The sequence below is a fragment of the Balaenoptera borealis genome (genome assembly GCF_965194805.1).
Source record: "Balaenoptera borealis genome assembly, chromosome: 16".
In the NCBI taxonomy this organism is placed as follows: Eukaryota; Metazoa; Chordata; class Mammalia; order Artiodactyla; family Balaenopteridae; genus Balaenoptera; species Balaenoptera borealis.
The window spans coordinates 68,783,358-68,804,602 of NC_138872.1; the positions used below are offsets into that span (position 1 = coordinate 68,783,358).

At 46.8% G+C, this 21,245-nt stretch overlaps 1 protein-coding gene across 1 annotated transcript in view; it reads left to right on the forward strand.

Annotated features, from left to right (window-relative positions):
• The window catches only part of CACNG3 (calcium voltage-gated channel auxiliary subunit gamma 3), an 87,316-nt gene extending 77,331 nt beyond the window's left edge, over window positions 1-9,985 (forward strand). The window contains exons 3-4 of the mRNA XM_082362594.1: window positions 4,553-4,693; window positions 9,146-9,985. Coding sequence (XP_082218720.1) covers window positions 4,553-4,693; window positions 9,146-9,657 — 653 coding nt within the window. The 3' untranslated portion in view covers window positions 9,658-9,985. The remainder of the gene's footprint in view (window positions 1-4,552; window positions 4,694-9,145) is intronic.
• The last annotated feature ends 11,260 nt before the right edge of the window (window positions 9,986-21,245 follow it).

The window sequence follows — 21,245 nt, forward strand, 5'->3', positions numbered from 1 at the left end:
ATGCTTGCTAGTCTACAGATGGGCAGTGGGTCTATAGATGAGCCTTTAATCGCATAACAACGTAAGTGGTGTGAGGAGTCAATTTGAAAGAAAGTTATTTCTAAGCTAATTTTTAAAACATAAACATATTATTTCTCTTTTTTCAGTCCTTATCCATCTACTAGGATTTACCCAAATGCCAACTAGAACTTATATGAGCAGCTTCAAAGGATTTGATGTGGGAATAGAGGCCACGTTTAGAGAGGTAGCTTGACCAAAGTTTGGGGTAGATTACTTGGACCTCCTTTTGAGGATGATTTTAAAGTCATCTCCAGTGGGGTTTTACCAGAGTGACTGTAGTTTTTGTTTTTCTTTCCTATTTTGACGTTGGCCCTGTTGGGGACTAAACAGAACTGTGACCTCTATTTCACAACTTGCAAAACTGATTTTAATTTCTTCCAAGACATCCATCGCTTTTCCGACAAAATGTATTTCTCCCCTCTGGGAAGGTGGAGGTCCTCACCATCAGCCACAGAACCAAGTTAAGGAGGGACCTTCCTGTGCACACGAATTTCCTGCAGGGAACTTTGGAATCCCCGAGCCAGTCACGTGGCGCCAGGGTCACACTCCTGCAGGGGTCTCCGGGCTCATCCAGCACACGTGCTGCCAGTTCCTGTTGCGACCACACCCTGGTGGGGTGGGATTCTGCACATTGATTATTCTGCTATTTCCTCTTTCTCATGGGTGGTTAGGGAGGCTGCAGCTTAAACCTATAGCAGAAGGTTTAATCAGGGACTTCCCTGGTTGTCCCACTGCAGGGGGCCCGGGTTCGATCCCTGGTCGGGGAACTAAGATCCCACAAGCCCCGTGGCACAGTCGGAAAAAAGAAAAAAGAACCAATCCAGGGTAAACTGAGTTAGGAGAGAATGGCAGCAGAGCATGTCCTGTGTGAGACCGACACCTGTAGCCTCAGTTTATAGAACCTGCTCTTATCTCACTTGTGGGGTAGAGGTGGGATCTGGCCACCAATTGGTTGCCAAGTGGTTCCTGCACCACATGAGAAACAATCACATTCCCATATCTCATAGCCACACGTTTCAAATATACACAACCAACACAATTCAGTAGCTTCCAATGTTCAGATCATCTCCTTCGGGCATAATCATACTTTAATCATACTTTGAAACTAAAACAAATTTTTTTAAGGTGCTGTCCTTTAATCGATTGAACTCATCACATTGAATATTCAAGCAATTCCCATCAAGTACACAATGCAAATGATCGCTTTAAAGATCTGTGCACGCCTGAAATCACTGGGGACAGACCCACCCCTAATATTTGTGGATCCCAGGGCCAAGGTTCACATGGAAACCCGTAGGTCATATGTGTAAGTATTTAGAAGTAATAAATAAGCTATGGCCACCCAAGATCCCAGCGCCTACTTCCCGGGGATCCCCCCTTGACCTGGGGGCTAAATGAACCAGGGGGCCAGCCCTCCCTCCTGCAAGCCTGTGTGGGAGCAGGGAAGCACAGAGCAAGCCGGGCCTGGGCCAGGGCTGTGACTGACTGGCCTGAAGCTAGGATGGGGACTGATTTAATCACGCTCCCAGGGGTCAGGGCAGCCAGGATCCCTCCCCCTACGCCTCACTTCTCCCGTCAAGGATTCTAGGCAGTTTGAAGCCCCTTCCAAAACTTCCCCATTGCAGCAGGGACAGTTCCTGGGACCCTGGTCTGCCCAGACCCCAGTGGTGGGGGATTTGGGGTGGCCATCCTTAAGCAAAAGCTAGAACTCTTTCATTTTCTTCTCCTCATGAAGAGAACCTCACCCCTGTCTGCTTTCGTCGGCCCCTCACCCCCGTTCTCCATCGGCCCTCCCTCCCAGGCAATCCCCGTAGGCTAAGTCAGCTACCAAACTTGCAGAAAACTTGTCCCATAAAAACAAACAGGACTTCCCTGGTGGCGCAGTGGTTAAGAATCCACCTGCCAATGCAGAGGACACGGGTTCGAGCCCTGGTCCAGGAAGATCCCACATGCCTCGGAGCAACTAAGCCCGTGCGCCACAACTACTGAGCCCACGTGCCACAACTACTGAGCCCACGTGCCTAGAGCCCGTGCTCCACAAGAAGAGAAACCACCGCAATGAGAAGCCCACGTACCGCGAGGAAGGGTAGCCCCCACTCACCGCAACCAGAGAAAGCCCGCGCACGGCAACGAAGACCCAACACAGCCAAAAATATATATATAAATAAATAAATAAAAATGAAAAACAAACAAACAAAAACAGTCCTGGTGTTGTGGAAACCCAGTCCTCCGCATTCAGAGCGTGAGCACTGCCACGCAGTAGCAATAGGAAGGGCTGCAGCTGAACCCACAGGAAAACACATAATAAATGCAGGGACATAAAGTTCTGAACACTGAGCTTTGAACTTCCACGCCGAAGATGAACCAACCACCTTCCCGCTGCCCCACTGCCCCTCCTGCACGCGTGCCGGGACTTTAAAGATGCCGCTGCCGGCTCAGCGGCTAAGCACCAGGCATGGGAGTCGTCCTCAACAACCCTTTCTCTCATATCCCACCCCCAGTTCTGTTGGCTTTACCTTCAGGATATATCCTGAGTCCGACACCTCTCCCCACCCGTCTGCCACCCCAGTCCAAGGCACAGTCAGCTCAGCCCTGGGTTCTTACCATCCTTTGAGCCACACTGGCCCCATCCTTCAAGAGCCCCACACCTAGCTCCATGATCTGCTCTCACTATCTTAAAATTCTTCTTCTTCTTCTTCTTTTTTTAATTTGCCTTTGACGGTCATCCTTTATTTTATTTTTTCTTCCAGTTTTATTGATATATAAGTGACATACAGCACTGTATAAGTTTAAGGTGGGCAGCATAATGGTTTGACGTCCATACATCATGAAGTGATGACCACAGTAAGTTTAGTGACCATCCGTCATCTCACGTAGATACAAAATTAAAGATATAGAAAAAAGTGTTTTTTCCTTGTGATGAGGACTCAGGATTTACTGTCTTAATTTTCATATATAACATCCAGCTGTGTTAATTATATTCATCATGTTGTGCATTACATCCCTAGTACTTATTTATCTTACAACTGGAAGTTTGTGCCTTTCCTCTGATTCCCCCTCCCCCCAGCCCCACCTCTGGTAACCACAGATCTGATCTCTTTTTCTATGAGTCTGTTTTTTGAAGTATATCTGATGTACAACACTACGTTGGTTTCCATTACACAACATAGTGATTTGGTACCTCTCTACGTTTCAAAATGGTCACCATGATAAGTCTAGTTACCATGCCATCTTGAAGTTCTTAATACTTTTGGAACAAGAGGCCTTGCATTTTCATTCTGCACAGGGCCCTGCAAATTAGGTAGCAGGTCCTGCCCGTCATCTCTATTAGAATGTAAGCTCCATAAGGGCAGGACCTTAGCTCTTTTGTACCTCAATGGACACAGAATTTATCCAACTGATATTCTGGCCCAGGTGTTCCAGGAAATACTCTTATACTGGCTGGGTAAATACTGGGATCCCCACCTGAAGGTCCCTCTGCCCCAGAACCTTAGGGCCTCTCTGTGATCCGGCAGCTGAAGAGTTAACACATGGGTCTCTAGGACACTGCTGCTCCAGCCCTCAGCCAGTGTCCCCTTCGTCCCCTTAGAAAGGCAGCACCTGCACCCTTGGGGTGGTTAAACATTTCCACCAGTACCCCAGGACACAGCACAGCACCTGGCATTTGGTAGGTGCCCGAAAATATTGTTGAATGAATAACTAAATTCATTTGCTTATTCAGTGACTAAATGGGTATCAAATGGGCATTGCCAGACTCAGTACTATGCAAATGTAGATGTGTGCTGGGACAGACTCTGCGTTTCGGTGAACAGCTTGTGATCTAATGGGAGTCCCAGGATGCCCTGTTGGCTATATGATTTGCAGGGCCCAGTGCAAAATGAAAATCCCGGGCTCCTGGTTCAAAACGCAGGCAAAAAAAGCTATTGCCTTTCTTCTGCCATCTCTCTCTCCATCTGTCATGGTGTCTTTTATTTGCTATGAAATGTCACACTCCCTCCGGCACGGGAACACTCAGGGGGTGAGTGCATACCCTCGCAGGTGCCTAGGGCTTTCAGCCAACCCTGGTTCTCCCAGCGTCCATGCCCAGGCCCCCACCACAAGCCAAGGGTGGCAGTGGTCTCTGGTTGGGGCGGGGGAGTGAGCAGCTGAGGACCCATCCCACGGAGAACGGGAGGTGGGGAGGTGATGGGGGGTGGGATGTCACGTGAGTAGAGGCTCCAAGCCCAGGGCGCATGCTCCATTGACCCATCAGACTTACTTATAAAACACACATTCAAGATAAAGCTATTAAGAATTTCAGGATGGTGACTAAAGAGCATTAACCTCAAGCACAGGGCCCTGTGCGACCGAACTGGTCTCGCACCCATGTTAGATGCAGGCTCTGTCCTTCTGCTCACGGGCTGTCCTCCAACCAGGCACCCCCGTGCCCGTGGAGGGGGGGATCCCGGGGCTGACTGGGTGCAGGGGGAACCCTCTCTCTTTCTCTCCGCAGGGGCTGTGAGGGCCTCCAGCGTCTTCCCCATCCTCAGTGTCACGCTGCTCTTCTTCGGCGGGCTCTGTGTGGCAGCCAGCGAGTTCCACCGCAGCAGGCACAACGTCATCCTCAGCGCGGGCATCTTTTTTGTCTCTGCAGGTGAGCATCTGGCCTCAGCCCTGAGAGCATCACAGACACCAAACCCAAGCCAGGGCCACCAGGACAAAGCAAGGCTGTTCAGGGTTCCCTCCAGGGAAGGAACAAGAAAACGTTCAACTTGTGCGTTAAGAATGAGAACCAAAGACTTTAATTAGAACCAAAGATGCTGACATTCTAGCTGAGAATGCACGGAGGGAAGATGAGGAGAAGGTCAGCTTAGAGGGGGGGGGGATGACTCATAAGAGTGTGCACGTATATGTCGGCACACAGTGGGCGGGGGGCATGTATGGTGTGTGTAATGTGTGACCTGAGAGATGGGTTCAGTGTGTTTCAAAGGGGTCCATCTTTCTGCTCACTTGGACATCGTCATACACTATCTCTGGCCCTTTGAGACCTGTGTTTGCTGGTTTAACTGTTGTTCACAGCTCTTCAAGCGCACAAATCCTCAGACTGTTCAAAGCATCTCTGGGAACAAGGTAAAAATCAGCAGCCCCAGATGCTCTCGGGGAAGACCTTATCATCAATAGCAGCCTTGACCGGAAGGTGGCACAGGCTGGCAAGGAGGATGAGGCAGTCCCCAGGAAGAGGTCCTATTTCTGCCCCCTCTCTCCCCGCTTCATCTCCATCCCTCCGCCACCCTCCTCATCGTCCTCTCTGCCCTCTGGGTTTCCACTCCACAATCGCTTTACAATCTCTTCCCACCCCACCCCTCAACCAATGCCATCTGGATGAAATACTTTAGAGACGCAAAGAACAAGGTGGGGGTGGGAGGGAGGGGAGCTTGACTCTTTGGTGATGACCTCCAAACTTTGACCCATAACGGCAGAATATTTACTGGGGTAGGAACAGTGGGGAGGAGTATAAAATGGTGGGTGAGAGGGGCTTACCCTCCTGGATTTGAATTCTGGCTCTACCTGTGGAGCCTTGGGAATGTTACCAAATCCCTATAACTTGGTTTCCTTGAGTGTAAAATGGGAAATAATAATAGTACCTATTTTATAGGGTTGTTGGAAGGAGGTTGAACATAAAAATCACAATATTATTTTCTAGCATTGGAAAAGCAACACAATATAGTTCCGAAGTTGGAAGCCCAGCATCCCGGCCTCCTCCGAGATCTTGCTCAAGTTTCTTCCCTACTGTTTTCCCTTCTGTGAAATGGGAAAGGTGGATGGCATAAAGCTCTGAGTCTCTGGGAACCAACTCAAGCAACAGACCTGGGGGAAAGCCGCCATCTTGTCAGGAGAATAAGATTAGCCCAAAGGTGATGCTCTGTGTGGACAGATGGTAACAGCTGGTAAACCCAGGGACCTGTGTTGCTTTGAGGCACGTTCTAGTTGCTGGTGGCCCCCTCCAGACCTCCTGGGCTCTGACTGACCCAGAGGATGCTGTGTTGTGCTGACATGAGGGTTTCCTAAACAGGAGAAGATCATTCTTTTGTCCCCCAAGGGGATTGTTGAGGGAAAGTGCGTCACCAGCAACCTTCTTCTCACAAGGGGTGTTGTGAGAGATGGCAGGTAGATTAGACACATGGGAACCGGGGAACATGAGGGGCAGCAGCAAAGCCCTGAGGGGAAGCCAGAAGCTGGGGGTCTCATCCTAGCTATCCCCCCACCACTGGTCTCCCTGAGGACCCTGAAGAGCCTCAGTTTCTCCACCTACAAAGTGAAAATTTGGGAGGATTCAGCACTCCCTAAGGTTCTTTTTTTGCTCAGTTATTCTAAGGTTCTGTGGTTTCAGGCAAGCAGTCAACAACCCTTTATTGAGAACCTACTATGTGCCAGGCACTGGGCATTATGCTCAAGACCATGGGCTCTGAAGCCAGGCTGCCTGGTGCAAATCATGGCTCTACCGCTTCCCAGCTGGGTAACCTCGGGCAAGTCTCTTAACCACTCTGTGCCTCAGTTTCCTCATCTGAAAAATGGGGATAATAATGGCTCTACCACTTAAGGCTGTTCAGAGAATTAAATAGTTGGTATATGGAAAGGGCCTAGAACTGCATCTAGCCCGCAGTAACTGCTGGATGCATAATAACTGCTACTATATACATTGTACCATTTAATGCTCATGCTGATGCAATTCAACAAATATGCACAGTGCTCTTGTTTGGGTCAGGCTCTGGGCAAGGAGAGGAGGCCATAGTAATGAACAAACCTAGCTTAGGTCTGCCCTTAGGGAGCTTACGGTCTAATGGTTGGGAGAAAGTGATTACCCACTTACATCTAGTTCTTCCTAAGCTTCTTTTACTGAAATCTAAATCCACCCATGGCCAAGAGACAGTCCTGGGTTCAAATCCCACCTCTGCCATTTCCCAGCTGTGTTGACTTGGAAAGTTATTTATCTTCTCTGTGTCCCAGTTTCCTCATCTGTAAAAGAGGGGTGTTTTTTTTTTAAGCAGGCCTGTTGCAATGATTAATTGAGATCATGCACATAAAGACTTTGCACAGTGCCTGGTGCATTATCAGTGCCCTAGAAATAAGTGGCAACTCACTTGGCTTGCCGCTTCCTTTAACCTGGGCTGACATCCGAGCCTCTCTTTGAGCTTCTTTTGTTTATTCCCAGCAAGACTTCCTTTCAGGGCTTCTCAAACTTTGCCACCAAAATTTACCTGTGGGCAGAGGAGAGCGAAAACGGGGCCCTGAGAAGTCAGGGGGCATCACCAGAAGCCACCTTCCGTGAGCTGAAATGTCTTTGAAGTCTGTCTCCCATTTATACTTAAAAATTCATGTGAATTCTGCTCTCTCCTCATTATATTTATGTTCATTTTAATATAAAAGAATGTGTCTTCCCTACTCATCTTCAAGCCAAATTGACACTCTAGAAAGAGGAGCCATTTTTCATCCTGTGGTTTCCTGCAGCCTGACACAGGGCTGGCTGCGTCAACCCCCATATTAAGAAATAGCTCAGTGGTTAGAACTCGCTGCCTACCTGCTGAGGGCCTGCGCTGGGGAAGGCCAAGAGGAGACAGGGAAGAAACAGACCTTGGCCCTGCCCTCTAAGGGGTAAGTCCTAGATGGAATATGGCCAGAGATTGTATTCAAAATATGAATTCCCCTTAATGCATGAGCACCAGCCAATCAGAACGATAGCACTGGAGCAGAGTGGGGTGGCCCTTGCTCTAACCCTTTGGTTGCTGGACTCCAGGGAGATCTTGGGGACCCCCAGGAAGAGTATGGGGCATTCAAGGAATGGAGAGGATACTCAGGAGGCCACTGGAAATGGTTATTTACCAACTGGTACTGGGAAGTGTAATGAGAAACAGCTTCCGTTTAGAACCACCCTACAGGCGGCCCGAATTTGGAGGCAAGGAGACTCCAGGTGACGTACCAACCTCCCTGAGTCATTATTGGTATCAAAGCCCGGATGAGACCCTTAAAGCAAAGGACACAAAGAGACATTCTACCTTTGGAGCAATAATGTGAGAGAAGTAGTCACAGATGAGGGCAAACCCCAGGCCCTCAGTTTCTATTGTTTCTTCTTACTACTCCTTGGAGAATCAATTTCTCTCCAAGCGACTAGTCAGCTCTTTCCAGGGCTATTCCGTTGGCACATGGGGACTCTAAGTCGGCAGACCTTGTCTACTGGGGACAACAGCTTCATGTTCCCCAATTCTTGATGCTTGAACAACAGATAATCTAAAGCATTATCGTATCCTGTGCAGATAAAAAGACTTAGCTACTGCACCCTCCCCATTCGTTCCCCAAACTGCAGCTCCAGACCCATATATGTCCACTCAGCAACCACATTCCGACTCTCAATAAGCACTTCCAACCCACCTCCTCTTCTCTAAGCCTATTCTCTCTGCTGCCTCTTATTTTAGCTCAAGATACCATCAACCTCCCCTTCATCCAAGCTAGAACCCTACTAGTAAGTCACTCTCAACTCCATTGTCAATCACCTTTCATCTCCTGATGTTCAGGACCCAGCTTAAATGTCACCTTGTCTTCAGAACAAGGGAGTTTAATCATTCTCTCTTTCTCTCTTTGCTCCTGAACCATTTCATATGTGTCTCTGGAAGAACCCTTACTATATTTTGCTATAATTGCATTTACATGTCAGTTTCTTCTACTAATGGTGAGGAACTCAAGGGCAGGGATCTGCATCTCATTCATTTTACCGTCATTATGACTTATTGCTGAAGACTAAGCTTTGAGGGAATGAATTGCTTCTAAGGGAAAGTACGTGCATTCTGAACTCTACTGCACTTGCTGAAAGAGTAAGGTGAATTCTCTAGCTGAACGCTTCCCACCCAGAACGGAGCAGCAGAATTCTTCATTTCCCGAGAGACAGATCCTGCAAGAAGAGCTCAGCAGCTGGATTTCCTGGCCATAAATCCATTCTCCTCTCTCCCTGTTGACTCCACTTTTTTTTTTTTAAAATAGATATTTCCAGCCTCAAAGTGACAGTTACCTCTGAGGTTTATAAAGGATGTATTTTTCTTTCCCCTTCTCTTAGGGTTAAGCAACATCATCGGCATCATAGTTTATATATCAGCCAATGCTGGAGACCCCGGGCAGCGTGACTCCAAAAAGAGCTACTCCTATGGCTGGTCCTTTTATTTCGGAGCCTTCTCTTTCATCATCGCAGAAATTGTAGGAGTAGTCGCTGTGCACATCTATATAGAAAAACATCAGCAGTTACGTGCCAAATCCCACTCGGAGCTCCTGAAGAAATCTACCTTTGCTCGCCTTCCACCTTACAGGTATAGATTCCGGAGGCGGTCAAGTTCCCGCTCCACAGAGCCCAGATCCCGAGACCTGTCCCCCATCAGCAAAGGCTTCCACACCATCCCTTCCACTGACATCTCAATGTTCACCCTCTCCCGGGACCCCTCAAAGATCACCATGGGGACCCTCCTCAACTCCGACCGGGACCATGCTTTTCTACAGTTCCACAATTCCACGCCCAAAGAGTTCAAAGAGTCGTTGCATAATAATCCGGCCAACAGGCGCACCACGCCCGTCTGAACTGACTTCTGCCCTCTGCCCTCCACCCCAGCACAGCCCGGGGGGAAGTGGACAGAGGTGTCTCTGAGGTTGCATGGCATGGTCCTCGTGATGGTATTACTTTTTACAAAGACTGAAACCAAATGGACTCAGCCCTCTCCCACAGTTCGCCCCTCTCCCTCCAGGTCCTAACCCCTCTGTCCCTCCCCGACTTTTCAAGCCAATCCCATGACATCTCTCTCTGTGTATCTGTGCCAGATGTTTTCCTTTCTTCCTTCTTTACTGGAAGGACCTCCACATTCTTCCCTCCTTGGAAGAGGACTTTACTCAAAGTCACGGGTGGTGGCTGGGGGGGGCGGGGGGGATCTCCGAATCCCCAGACTTGTGCATAGTTGTCCCCATTGTCCACTCCAAATCCTCAGGACACCGACGGCCCAGGTGGTCCTGAGGGAGGCATTCACCTTTCTGTGTTAGAAAAACATGCCCAGAAATCAAAGATGTCAGAGCCCTGAAGCAGCTACTGTAATAAGCACTCACGTATTAAAGGTTTTGCCTTGTCGTAACCAACCGAGCTGGGGTGCTTTGTTTCTTCTGGGTAATTCCTGCACAAATTTACAAATTCATTTGCCCTGCCCTCAAACTGCCTCATGTATGTGTTAGAAGCTGAGCTTTGCTCATCCACACTCTAGCCACTAGGAAGGATCCTCCTTTACCTCTTGAGGCCAGCAGGGTGCTCCTACAAATGTCAGAGTCTGTGTGTCTCTCACCTAAATCCCGGGAAGCTACTGGGGGCAAGCATGTGTTCAAAAATCTAGTTCTGGCACCCAGTAGCTCTAGGACCTTGGGAAAACCCACCTGACCTTCAAACCTCAGTCTCCTCATCTGTAAAATGGAGCATGGTACAGTATTCACCTCCACAGAGTTGTGAGGCTTAAATAAAACTTCATGTGTAAAATGATTAGCACACTGCAAATAATCAATATGTATATTTTTAAATTTTTGGATGAATTCTGGGTAGAGTGAGCATTATCTGAGTTTGGGCTGCCATAACAAATACTATAGATCAGGGTGGCTTAAACAATAGACATTTATTTCTCACAGTTCTGGAGGCTGGGAAGTTTAAGATCAGGGTGCCAGCACATTTGGTTCTTGGTGAGGGCTCTCTTCCTGGCTTGCAGACAGCTGCCTTCTCACTGTGTCCTCACTTGGCAGAGCCGCTAACTCCATCACAAGGGCCCCACCCTCATGACCTCATCTAACCCTAATTACCTCCCAAAGGCCCCATCTCCAAATATCACCACATCAAGGGTTAGGGCTTCGATAAGTGAATTTGGATGGTGGGGAGGGATCCCATTCAGTCCACAGCAAGCATGATTGCAGGAAGATAGAAGCCAAATGGGAGTTATTCTTTTTTGAGGGGAAGGGTGTACTTTGTACAGGCTCTGAGAGGCATGGGGACAGGGGAGTAGAAAGTGGAAGGACATTTGAATATTTTGAAAAATTGATATCAGAAAGCATGAGAAGGGCTTCCCTTGTGGCACAGTGGTTAAGAATCTGCCTGCCAATGCAAGGGACATGGGTTCGTGCCCTGGCCTGGGAATATCCCACATGCTGCAGAGCAACTAAGCCCATGTACCACAACTACTGAGGCTGAGCTCTAGAGCCCGCAAGCCACAACTACTGAGCCCATGAGCCACAACTACTGAAGCCCGCGTGCCTAGAGCCCATGCTCTGCAACAAGAGAAGCCACTGCAATGAGAAGCCCACGCACCGTAAGGAAGAGTAGACCCCGCGCGCTGCAACTAGAGAAAGCCCGCGCACAGCAACGAAGACCCAACACAGCCAAAAATGAATGAATGAATGAATAAATAAATAAAAGCATGAGAAATGGATGTCACCTCTGCCCACAGTGACTCCTGGGGTGCTTGTGGCGCACGCCAGCTCGTCACACCTCCAAGGAGCTTCCCACTTCCGGGTTCAGTCACTCAAGGGGGCAGAGTTATGGTCATAGGAGCTCATGCTTACCTGACACTGTTGGTACCTGGTTGTGTTCTGCAACCTTACACATATTGTACCATTTAATCCTCTAGAAATATCCCCATTTTACCAAGGAGGAAACTGAGGCCAGAGAGGGTATGTGATTGCCCACACTTCATCCCTGCTACAAGCTCGAAGTCCTGGGAAGCCAGTCACGTGCCTACACTCACACCCTCGGTGAATTTTATTGTAAAGCGCAGACTAGTAACAATTTGTTTTGTTTGACACTTGAGAGTCATTGCATGCAAATTACACCCATACATCAAATTACCTCATTGAATCCTTAAGACAACCCCAAATGTAGTAGGAATTATTATCCTCATTTTGGCAGGTGAGGAAATAGAGGCTCAAGAAGAGTATCTTAGGGCTTCCCTGGTGGCGCAGTGGTTGAGAATCTGCCTGCTAATGCAGGGGACACGGGTTCGAGCCCTGGTCTGGGAAGATCCCACATGCCGCGGAGCAACTAGGCCCGTGAGCCACAATTACTGAGCCTGCGCGTCTGGAGCCTGTGCTCCACAACAAGAGAGGCCGTGAGAGTGAGAGGCCCGCGCACCGCGATGAAGAGTGGCCCCCACTTGCCGCAACTAGAGAAAGCCCTCGCACAGAAACGAAGACCCAACACAGCCATAAATAAATAAATAAATAAAATTAATAATAATAATAATAATAAATAAATAAATAAAGAAAGAAGAGTATCTTAGGGGCTGATGAACAGAGCCAGCGTTTAGAGGCAAGCCTCTGCTTCCTAATTTGACTGATTTCCTCCCTCTGCCAGCATTTCCCAAATGTCAGTCATCTGAGTTCAACCGTTGCGAAGTGTTTCACATCCACATACCACATTAACCATTATTTATTTGATGTTTCTCTTTAAATTGACTCATTTTTTACTTCAATAAATATATCTTGAAAGTGAACTTTATATCACTACTGTAAAAAAGAAAACTGGAATTGCTTGCTGTAAGCAAATGGTAACTGGGAAAATAAATACAGTAAAAACAACACAATCACACCATACTCTAGCTGCTGCCTGTTCTAAGCCGAAGGCCAGCTGCCTGCTCTTTGTAAAAAGGATATAACCAAAATGTTAGAAAGATTAGTTAAGATACTCTGGCACCAAAGAAGACGCTTGCTTTGGCTTAATCAGGAGAACCAGAAAGGGGAAAACCTTCTCACTAATACTTCTCTCTAATATTGCAGCTGTGTGTCACATCAAATTACCTCACCCCACACTTTGGGAAAAGTGGCTCCAGGCACCCTTGGAGGGGAAGGATCTGGGAGATGGAGTAAATAGGTGATGAATACTGTGAAGGGGAAGAAGAAGCAACCTGCAGCCCTGGGAACTAGGAGTTTGTCAAAAACAAGGCATCTGGGGAGTTGATCGGGGATGGGGAGAAAGGTCCCAGGGGCTTAACTAGCTGGGTGTCTGCTCTGGAGACCCAGTACGGAGCCTTCCGCAAAGGCCAGAGGGCAGGAGGAGGGAAGCAGGCACCTGATGCCTGGAAGGACCCCCGCACCTCCAGGTCTGCTCCCTGCGAGGTTTTGGTGCCTGGGCCATCAGAGTGCCTTTGCTTGAAGACGGATCAGCTGGACCCAGCTGGCTGACATCAAATAAATATTCATATCAACACTCGTGCTTCACAGCCAGGACCCCAGGCAATCCTGGTCATCCAATCCTCTGTGGAGAGTATTCACATTCACTAGGCTCCCACTGTGTGTGCCAAGCAATGTGCCAGGAACTTCTCTTATTTTGTCTCATTAATCCTAAAATTCGAGGTAGGTACTATTGTTAACCCATTGGATAGATGTTGAAACTTGCAGGGAGAAAGCAAAGCAGGTACTCCAACCTAATTCCAAAGCCTACGCAATAGCCGCTCACTAACCATCTCTGGTCACACTTCTCAAATCTCTTGCTCCATCGCTGAGTTCCCAACCTCCTTCTCCCCACAATGCAGTTCCCTTTCCCAGCCCACTCATTTCTGGACCAGCAGCATCCTACGGCCAATCTCAAGACCAGAACCTTGGGGTTTCTCTTTTATGCTTCTCTATTCTGCGGCCCCCAGAGCTGATCTTTTGCCAAGTTCTTCTCTACCTTTCGAGAGGGCATAACATTCAAGCAAGCAAACTCTGCAGCTGCACTGCCCAGATTTGAATCCCAACTCTGCATTTATCAGCCAGAGAACTTTCACAAGATAATCTCCCTGTGCCTCAACTTCCCCAGCTGTAAAATGGACACAAAAATAGTCCTCACTCCATAGGTTTGTGGTGAGGATTCAATGAGCTTATTTTCATAAAGCATTTGGAACTGTACTTGAAACACAATAATCACCATATAAATGTTAGCTATTATTATTTAATACTGTTCACAGATTTACGTTTTTCCTCCTGGGCCCTTTCCCCCTTGTTTTCCAGATTGTGTTGACACTTTTCTGCTCTAATCAAGGCAGTGTCCACATACTTATTCCCAATTCTCTAGCTTTGTCAATGAGTATTATCCCTGCCTGCAATGTTTTCCCTTGTCCTCTCCAAATTCTGTCCATTCTTCAAGGCCAAGATTAAGCCTCATCCCTTCCATGAATTCTGTAGTGATTCCTCGGGCCACATAATCTCTCACTTCGTGGCATTCATTCATTCACTCACTCACTCACTCATTCATTCATTCATCTAGCACTTATTACTGAGTACCTCTTATGTGTCAGAAACAACCATAATCCCCACAGATATGACCACTGCCCTCATGGAACTCCCAGTCCAGTACTAAACAAGTACTAAAGTCCTAAACAAGTAAACACACAAATCAACATCATTTACAATTGCGATCTGTGTCATAAAGGGAAGGTAGAGAGTAAAAAGTACACAGGCATGTAAACAGAGGGCTCTAATTTTGATGGAGAGTCAAGGAACAGGAGTTGGCATTTACAATTATACCTAAAGGTAGAGTTAATATTATCCAAGTAAAAGAGGGACACATGGAGGGAGAAAAAACCCCAGCGTGTGCAAAGGCCCTGAGACTGGAAAGACCCTTCCTCTAAAAAAGTCAGTAAAGCTGGAGCACATAAAGGAAGAGTAGCATCAGATGAGACTAAAAGAAAAGCTGGATCCAGAGGATGTCAAATTACAGGCATGTTAAAGATTTTGAATTTTGATCCTAAGTACATTCAGAAGCCATTTAAGAGTTTTAATTAGGGATACATTAGAGACAATCTAATATGTATTTTCAGAAATTTTATATGTTAGGCACCCAGTGAAATACTAGTTTCATAAATATTATCTTTAGAAGTACTTCTTTAAGAGCTTGTACGTTGCCTGCTTTATCCACAGTCTCTGGTAGGTGGACATGATCATGAATTGGACATGACCTTGCCCCCAGGCACAGCTGATTGGATCATAGATTGCACCTTATCTAAGGCTAGCCAACCCATTCATAGGGTGGCCAGTGGCCTGGGACTTTCGACTTGACTTAAAGGGGTAAACTGAGAAAAAAAAAAAAGGTAAACGGAAACAATCAGATGATCTCTGTTGGGAATTTTAACTAAGAGGCACAGAAATCAGTTGCTAGTTGGCTAGGGGGAGCAAAACAGAAAAGATATAAGGAAGCCTTGGGACTAGGGCAGCAAAAATAGGCCAAATGCAAGTTGAAGTTTAAAAAAAAAAAAAAAAAAAAACTGTTTGGTCGTGAGAATGCAAAGCCTTCCCATTATACTTAAATAAAATCCAAATTTTTGCCCTGGTCTCCAAGGTCTTGCATTATAAAGATTATACTAACGGGAATTCCCTGGCAGTCCAGTGGTTAGGACTCTGCGCTTGCACTGCTGAGGGCATGGGTTCAATCCCTGGTCAGGGAACTGAGATCCCGTATGCCATGTGGCTAGGCCAAAAAATTAAATAAAAAAAAAAAAATCATACTAACCTATCCATCTTTATTCCATGCCACCTTTTATCTCGTGGCCTACACTTCAGTCACATGTCCACCCTTTTCAGTTCCTTGATCCAGCCAAACATATTTCTGCCTCAGGGCCTTTGCACCTGCTGTTCCCACTGCCTGAATTCTCTTCTCTTTATGTGGCTGTCCCCTTCTCATTCTTCAGGTCTGAGCTGACAAGTCACCTCTTCATTTACCAACTCTCAAAAGCAAATCCCCTGTTATTCTTTAGTATATTCCATACTTATTCTCTTGATAGCTCGGAAGGGTGTAATATTTTATCTTTTGCTTGTTTGTTTACTTACTAGGAGATAAGTTCTGTGAGAGCGGTGTACTTGACTGTCTCGTTCTAGCTACTCATCTGGTAAGTGCTCAACTATCCAAAGGAAGGAAAGAGAGAAGGAGAATGCATTAAGTACTATTTAGGGGAAAACAAATATCACAAAGAGAGGAAGAGAGTGGCTTCCTTGGGTTCTAATAGCTTCCCTGTCCCATTTCCTCCAGGCCCAGCTGTATTGCAGGTGTAGTCCTCAGATCTCTGGGAGACTTTTTCCGAATTCTTTCAACAATCTCCCCTTGCCTTGAGCAACCCTGAGTGAGTCTCTGTTCCTAGTTACCAAATGAACATTGACTAGAACCTCTGAAGCTTCCAGAACTGGGGAACACCCAGCCATATGGGAGCAGCTGAGAATCCCGCTTAGGGACAGCAGGACAGCTGGACCAGAATGGTATTTAGTCAGGATGTTTATAGAAGGGAGATCAGAACCTCAAAGCCAGTTCAGTTCAGAAAGAGCCAAGACTGAGAAAGAACCAGGGACCAGAAACCAAGTGGCAGTGTCTGAGGGCTAGTAAATCATCAGCCTAAAATGAAAGCTACCATAAAGGCAATGGCAAGGCCAAGTTACTAGGCTGAAAGCAAGCAACTCCTGGAGGTTAGATTAAATCTGTGGAACGCTGATTCCCTCTTTGTAAATATAAAAAACCCAAAGAAACAAAAAACAGTTTTAAGATGGTGGTCTGGACTTCATGGGTCCTTCTTTCCCGCTTTAAGTAAGAACCTTTTGTCTGAAAGTAACACCCAGTTCTAACTTAACTAGATTGTATTTATCAGGTAAATTAAGCTATCATAACAAACCCCCAAATTTCTGGGGCTTAACCAAATAAACCTTTATTTCTTGCTCACACAGAGTCCAATGTAGGTGTTTCTGGCTGAGTAACACTCCTGGATGGCTCTGCTCCAAGCTGTAACTCAGGGAACCAAGCTGCTTCTATCTTGTAGTTCTGCCATCTTGTGGCTTCAGGGTGGTCCTGATATCACCCACCTCGGTAGATGGGGCGAGGAGGAGAGGTGAGGGGTGGTGATGAGGAAGTGAAGGATCATGCACCTAAACTTAATTACCTTGACCCAGAAGTAACCCATTCATTCCATTAGTAAGAGCAGTCACATGGTTCCATCTAGATTCCAGGGGAGGTGATACTGAAAACATCATCCATGGCTGAAGAGTTGTTTCCTAGTAATATCTCTACATAATATAAGATAGTCATTGATCTTTGGCAAGTGACTAGTCATCTCTGCCATTTAATTTAAGTAAGAAAAAATGTTTCCTCTGTAAAAAGAAATCTCAAGATAAAGGGGCTCACAGGTTAGTTAATTCAGCAGCTCAAAGATAAATCCAAGAACCCAGTCTTTCCATCCTTCCACGCTTCCATCCTTGGGCCAGTATCCATCATACCAAGATAAAATATCCCATCATAGCCAGATGCAACATCCAGCACAAAAGCTGCCTCTTTCTTGTGTGTCTTTTTGTTGTTGTTTTTTTAAAAATTTATTTTCTTGGCTGCGTCGGGTCTTAGTTGCGGCACGCAGGATCTTCGTTGAGGCATGCAGGGTCTTTTTTGTTGTGGTGTGTGGGCTCTTCGTTGTGGTGCACAGGCTTCTCTCTAGTTGTGGCGTGTGGATTTTCTCTCTCTAGTTGTGGCGCCCGGCTCCAGGGCACATGGGCTCTGTAGTTGTGGTTCGCAGGCTCCAGAGCACGTGGGCTCTGTAGTTTGCAGCACGTGGGCTCTCTCACCGAGGCACGCAAGCTCAGTAGTTGTGGCGCACATGGGCTTTGCTGCCCCGCGGCATGTGGGATCTTAGTTCCCCGAGCAGGGATCAAACCCGCATCCCCTACATTGGAAGGTGGATTCTTTACCACTGGACCACCGAGGAAGTCCCTCTTGTGTGTATTTAAGAGGGAAGAAACCTTTCTTAGAAGTTACTCCGTTAGATTTTCCCCTTATTCTCTTTGGCCGGAATTAGGCTCCGTGTCTACCACTAAGCCAGTCACCAATAAGGGGAATAAAATTACCATGAGGGACCCAGACCAGTGGTTCTCAGCCCTGGATGCACATTAGCACCATCTGGAGGAGGTTTTTTTAAATACAAATGTCCAGGTGCCCCAGCAGAGATTCTTACTTAATTCGTCAGAAGGGAGCCTGAGCTTCAGAAGTCACCAATGACAGTTTAAGGAACAAAGTCCATTCACATTCTTGTTTAGCTTGATCCATAGGTTGTTTATAAAAATTGGGAGCTTAGAGTGATAAAGCAAATGGGGCAAAGTGATAGCAACTGGTGAATCTGGATAAAGGGTATGGGAAGGAGCTCTTTTTTCATTCTTGACATTTTTTCTATAGGCTTGACGTTGTATCAAAAAAGTTACCAGAAAGGGGGGGTGGGATGGGAACTTACATATAAAAGCCAGGATTTGGGGCTTCTCTTGAAAATCAGAAAATCTGGGGAAACAGGGTCTATATTCCTGCAGAAGATAAAAAGTCGATCCGATAGTAGCGCCCAGACCTCTCATCAAGCACATCCAGGGCAAAGGCCTCGGCATCAGCGTCGTTAGCTGGAGCTCAGGTGAGTCTTAAAATCAGGCTTGGGAATCACTCTCTGGAATTCTTTCCATTTCTATTCATTTTCTTCTATCCTGTTCCATCCTCTTCCAACCTCTAAGTATAGCCTGGATTATTTTTTGCCAAACACAGCACCTTGCAGTTGCCCACACTGAAGCTCGTCCTTGGCAACTGCTCTGCCCACTCACGCAGCCTGGTGAGCTCTTCCTGCGATGTATCGCCAGCGGCTTGGCATTTCACTCCCTGGCATAGCTAAGTGTCATGGGCACATGGGGCGCTCTCACCAGTTACTCCTCCAGATCAGTCAGGCAAATGTCAGCGAAGACCAGGCCCAGCACTGACACCCTGCTGTTTTCAATTAATTAATTAACTAACTCATAACAACCCAACCAAGTCTCCAGTGGCAAGCAAAAGAAGCTAACTTTGGTTAACAGAGGAATTTCATGTAAGGCGGAGCTTCTCAACAGCGGTGCGATTGACATTGGGGGTTGGATAACTCTTTGCTGTGGATATGTCCTGTGCATGGTAGGATGTTTAGCAGCAGCCCTGGCTTCTACCCACCAGATGCCAGTAGCACAACTGCCCTGCCCCCGCAAGTTGTGACAACCAAAAATGTCTCCAGACATTGCCAAAGGTTTGGGCTGGGGGAAGGAGGGATTAAAAGCCACTCTCAATGGAAAGCTGAAGAACTAAGCCTTAGAAAAGATGGCAATCTTGAAACCTAGCATGACCAAGCCTTTCTGTGTCCCCCGTTCCTTGCTTGTAGGGAAGAGACTCCAGTCTCCATGACCTTCCCTGAGTTCCAGAGGGCAGATTCGAATAGCTGCTAATCACGGAAGGGAGGGGATGCAGAGACAAGGGAGGGGCAGCCGAGAAACAATAGTGCAGCCTGGGGGCAGCGTCCTGGTTCCCCCTTAAGGGATACACATAAGAATATCTTTGAGCTCTTTACAGAACTAAAACCCCCAACAAATGGAAGATGTTAGCATTCTTCATTCCAGACAAGACCACCTGAGGCCAGATTAAAGGAGTGCAGGCCCCCCACACACCCTAATCCTTATCAGCAACCCCACCCTTGGACCATTTCTATAAAACTCCTCACCAGATCCTCCCGGGTTGGGACACACAGTTTTTCAGGGCACAAGCCTGCTGTGTCCCCCTTTGCCTGGCAAAGAAATAAAGCTATTCTTTTCTACTTCACCCAGAACTCTGTCTCTAAGATTCGATTTGGCACCAGTGCACAGAGGCTGAGTTTTTGGCATCAGTCTGAGACGCTGTAGGGTTCTAGACAGCAAGGACTAATAGATGGTTGAGTTTGAATCTTGGCTCCACCATTTTTATTTGTGTGACTTTGGACAAGTTACTTAATCTCTCCATGCCTCAGTTTCCTCATCTGTAAAGGGAGATAATCAGGATAAATTGGGTTAAAAGGTGGAAACAAATAACCCCCAAATATCAGTGGCTTAAAATACACGCTATGTGTCCAATGTGGTCAGCTAGGATTTCACTCATGTTGCCCACTTTGGGGGACCCAAGCTGGTAGAGGGCCCACCATCTGGGCATTGCTGGTCAACATGACAAGGAGAAAAGAAAGAGGCAATAAACTGGCTCGTAAACATTTATCATTTCTTTGCCTACAAAGTATGAAAGCTGCTTGCTTTGGCCACTTCTTAGATCCCACTTCTACCAGGCCTCTTTAATTTGTGCACATAAATTAAAATTTGTTTCTTTTTCTCCTGTTCATCTTTGTGTCCATTTTATTATTAGTCCAGCCACAAGAACTCAAGAAGGGGAGAGGGATAAATTTCCCCCTCCCTGACAATGACCATGACCGCCTTGACAGGTGCAGTTCTGTCTGCTGCCCTGGCCCCGCCTACCCTATCTTTAAAGCAGACCCAGTTCAAGTTCAAGCTCTGTGACTTTAGGCAAGTTGCTTTCTATGCTTCAGTTTACTCAGCTGCTGAAGGGGATCAGGATATACCATCTCGAAATATGCCACTTTGGCATAAGGTTTATTTTGAGCTGAAGGCAATCAAGAAACAGCAGATGCAGGGAAAGCTCTTTACCCTCCCCCTTTCTGCCTAAAGGCAAGGCATAAATTTCCCTTAGTGAAGCTGTGACCCCTCCTCGATCCTGTACCAGGAAGAGGAACCAACTCTTGTCACTGGTGATGGCACCAACTTGAATTTGCATAAAGAAATTGAACTGAAATAACCCTTATCTTTCTTTGTTTCCCCCCATATATTTACCTTCCTGCAATCTACTGCCCCTAGAAGCACAAACCCTTTTCCTTTGTCTGGTCGCCTCTCTACAAATGTATTGCACTTTGTTAAAATGGTATATAAGCGCTCAGACCGAACCACCTCTTTGAGTTTTTACTTCCTTTCTGCGAGATCCCCTTGTACATGTAAAAAAAATAAAATATTAACATCAAATAAAATTTGTATGTCTTGTAGGGGAGCAAAGTTTGCCACCCCAAAATGTGTCTCTTCAGCATGAGGATTAATGATTATTAGTTTTTTGGTTTTTGGTTTTTTTGCTGTACCATGCAGCTTGTGGGATCTTAGTTCTCCAACCAGGGATTGAGCTCAGGCCCTCAACAGTGAAAGCTTGGAGTCCTAACCACTGGATTGCCAGGGAATTCCCTAGGTTGATTATTTGTAAGAAACAGAAGACTCAGGAAGAAACTTTGACCTCCCCCTTAGCTGCCTAAAGAATGTAGATAGAGGACCTGTTCTAGGAAGGGTGCTATCACCAT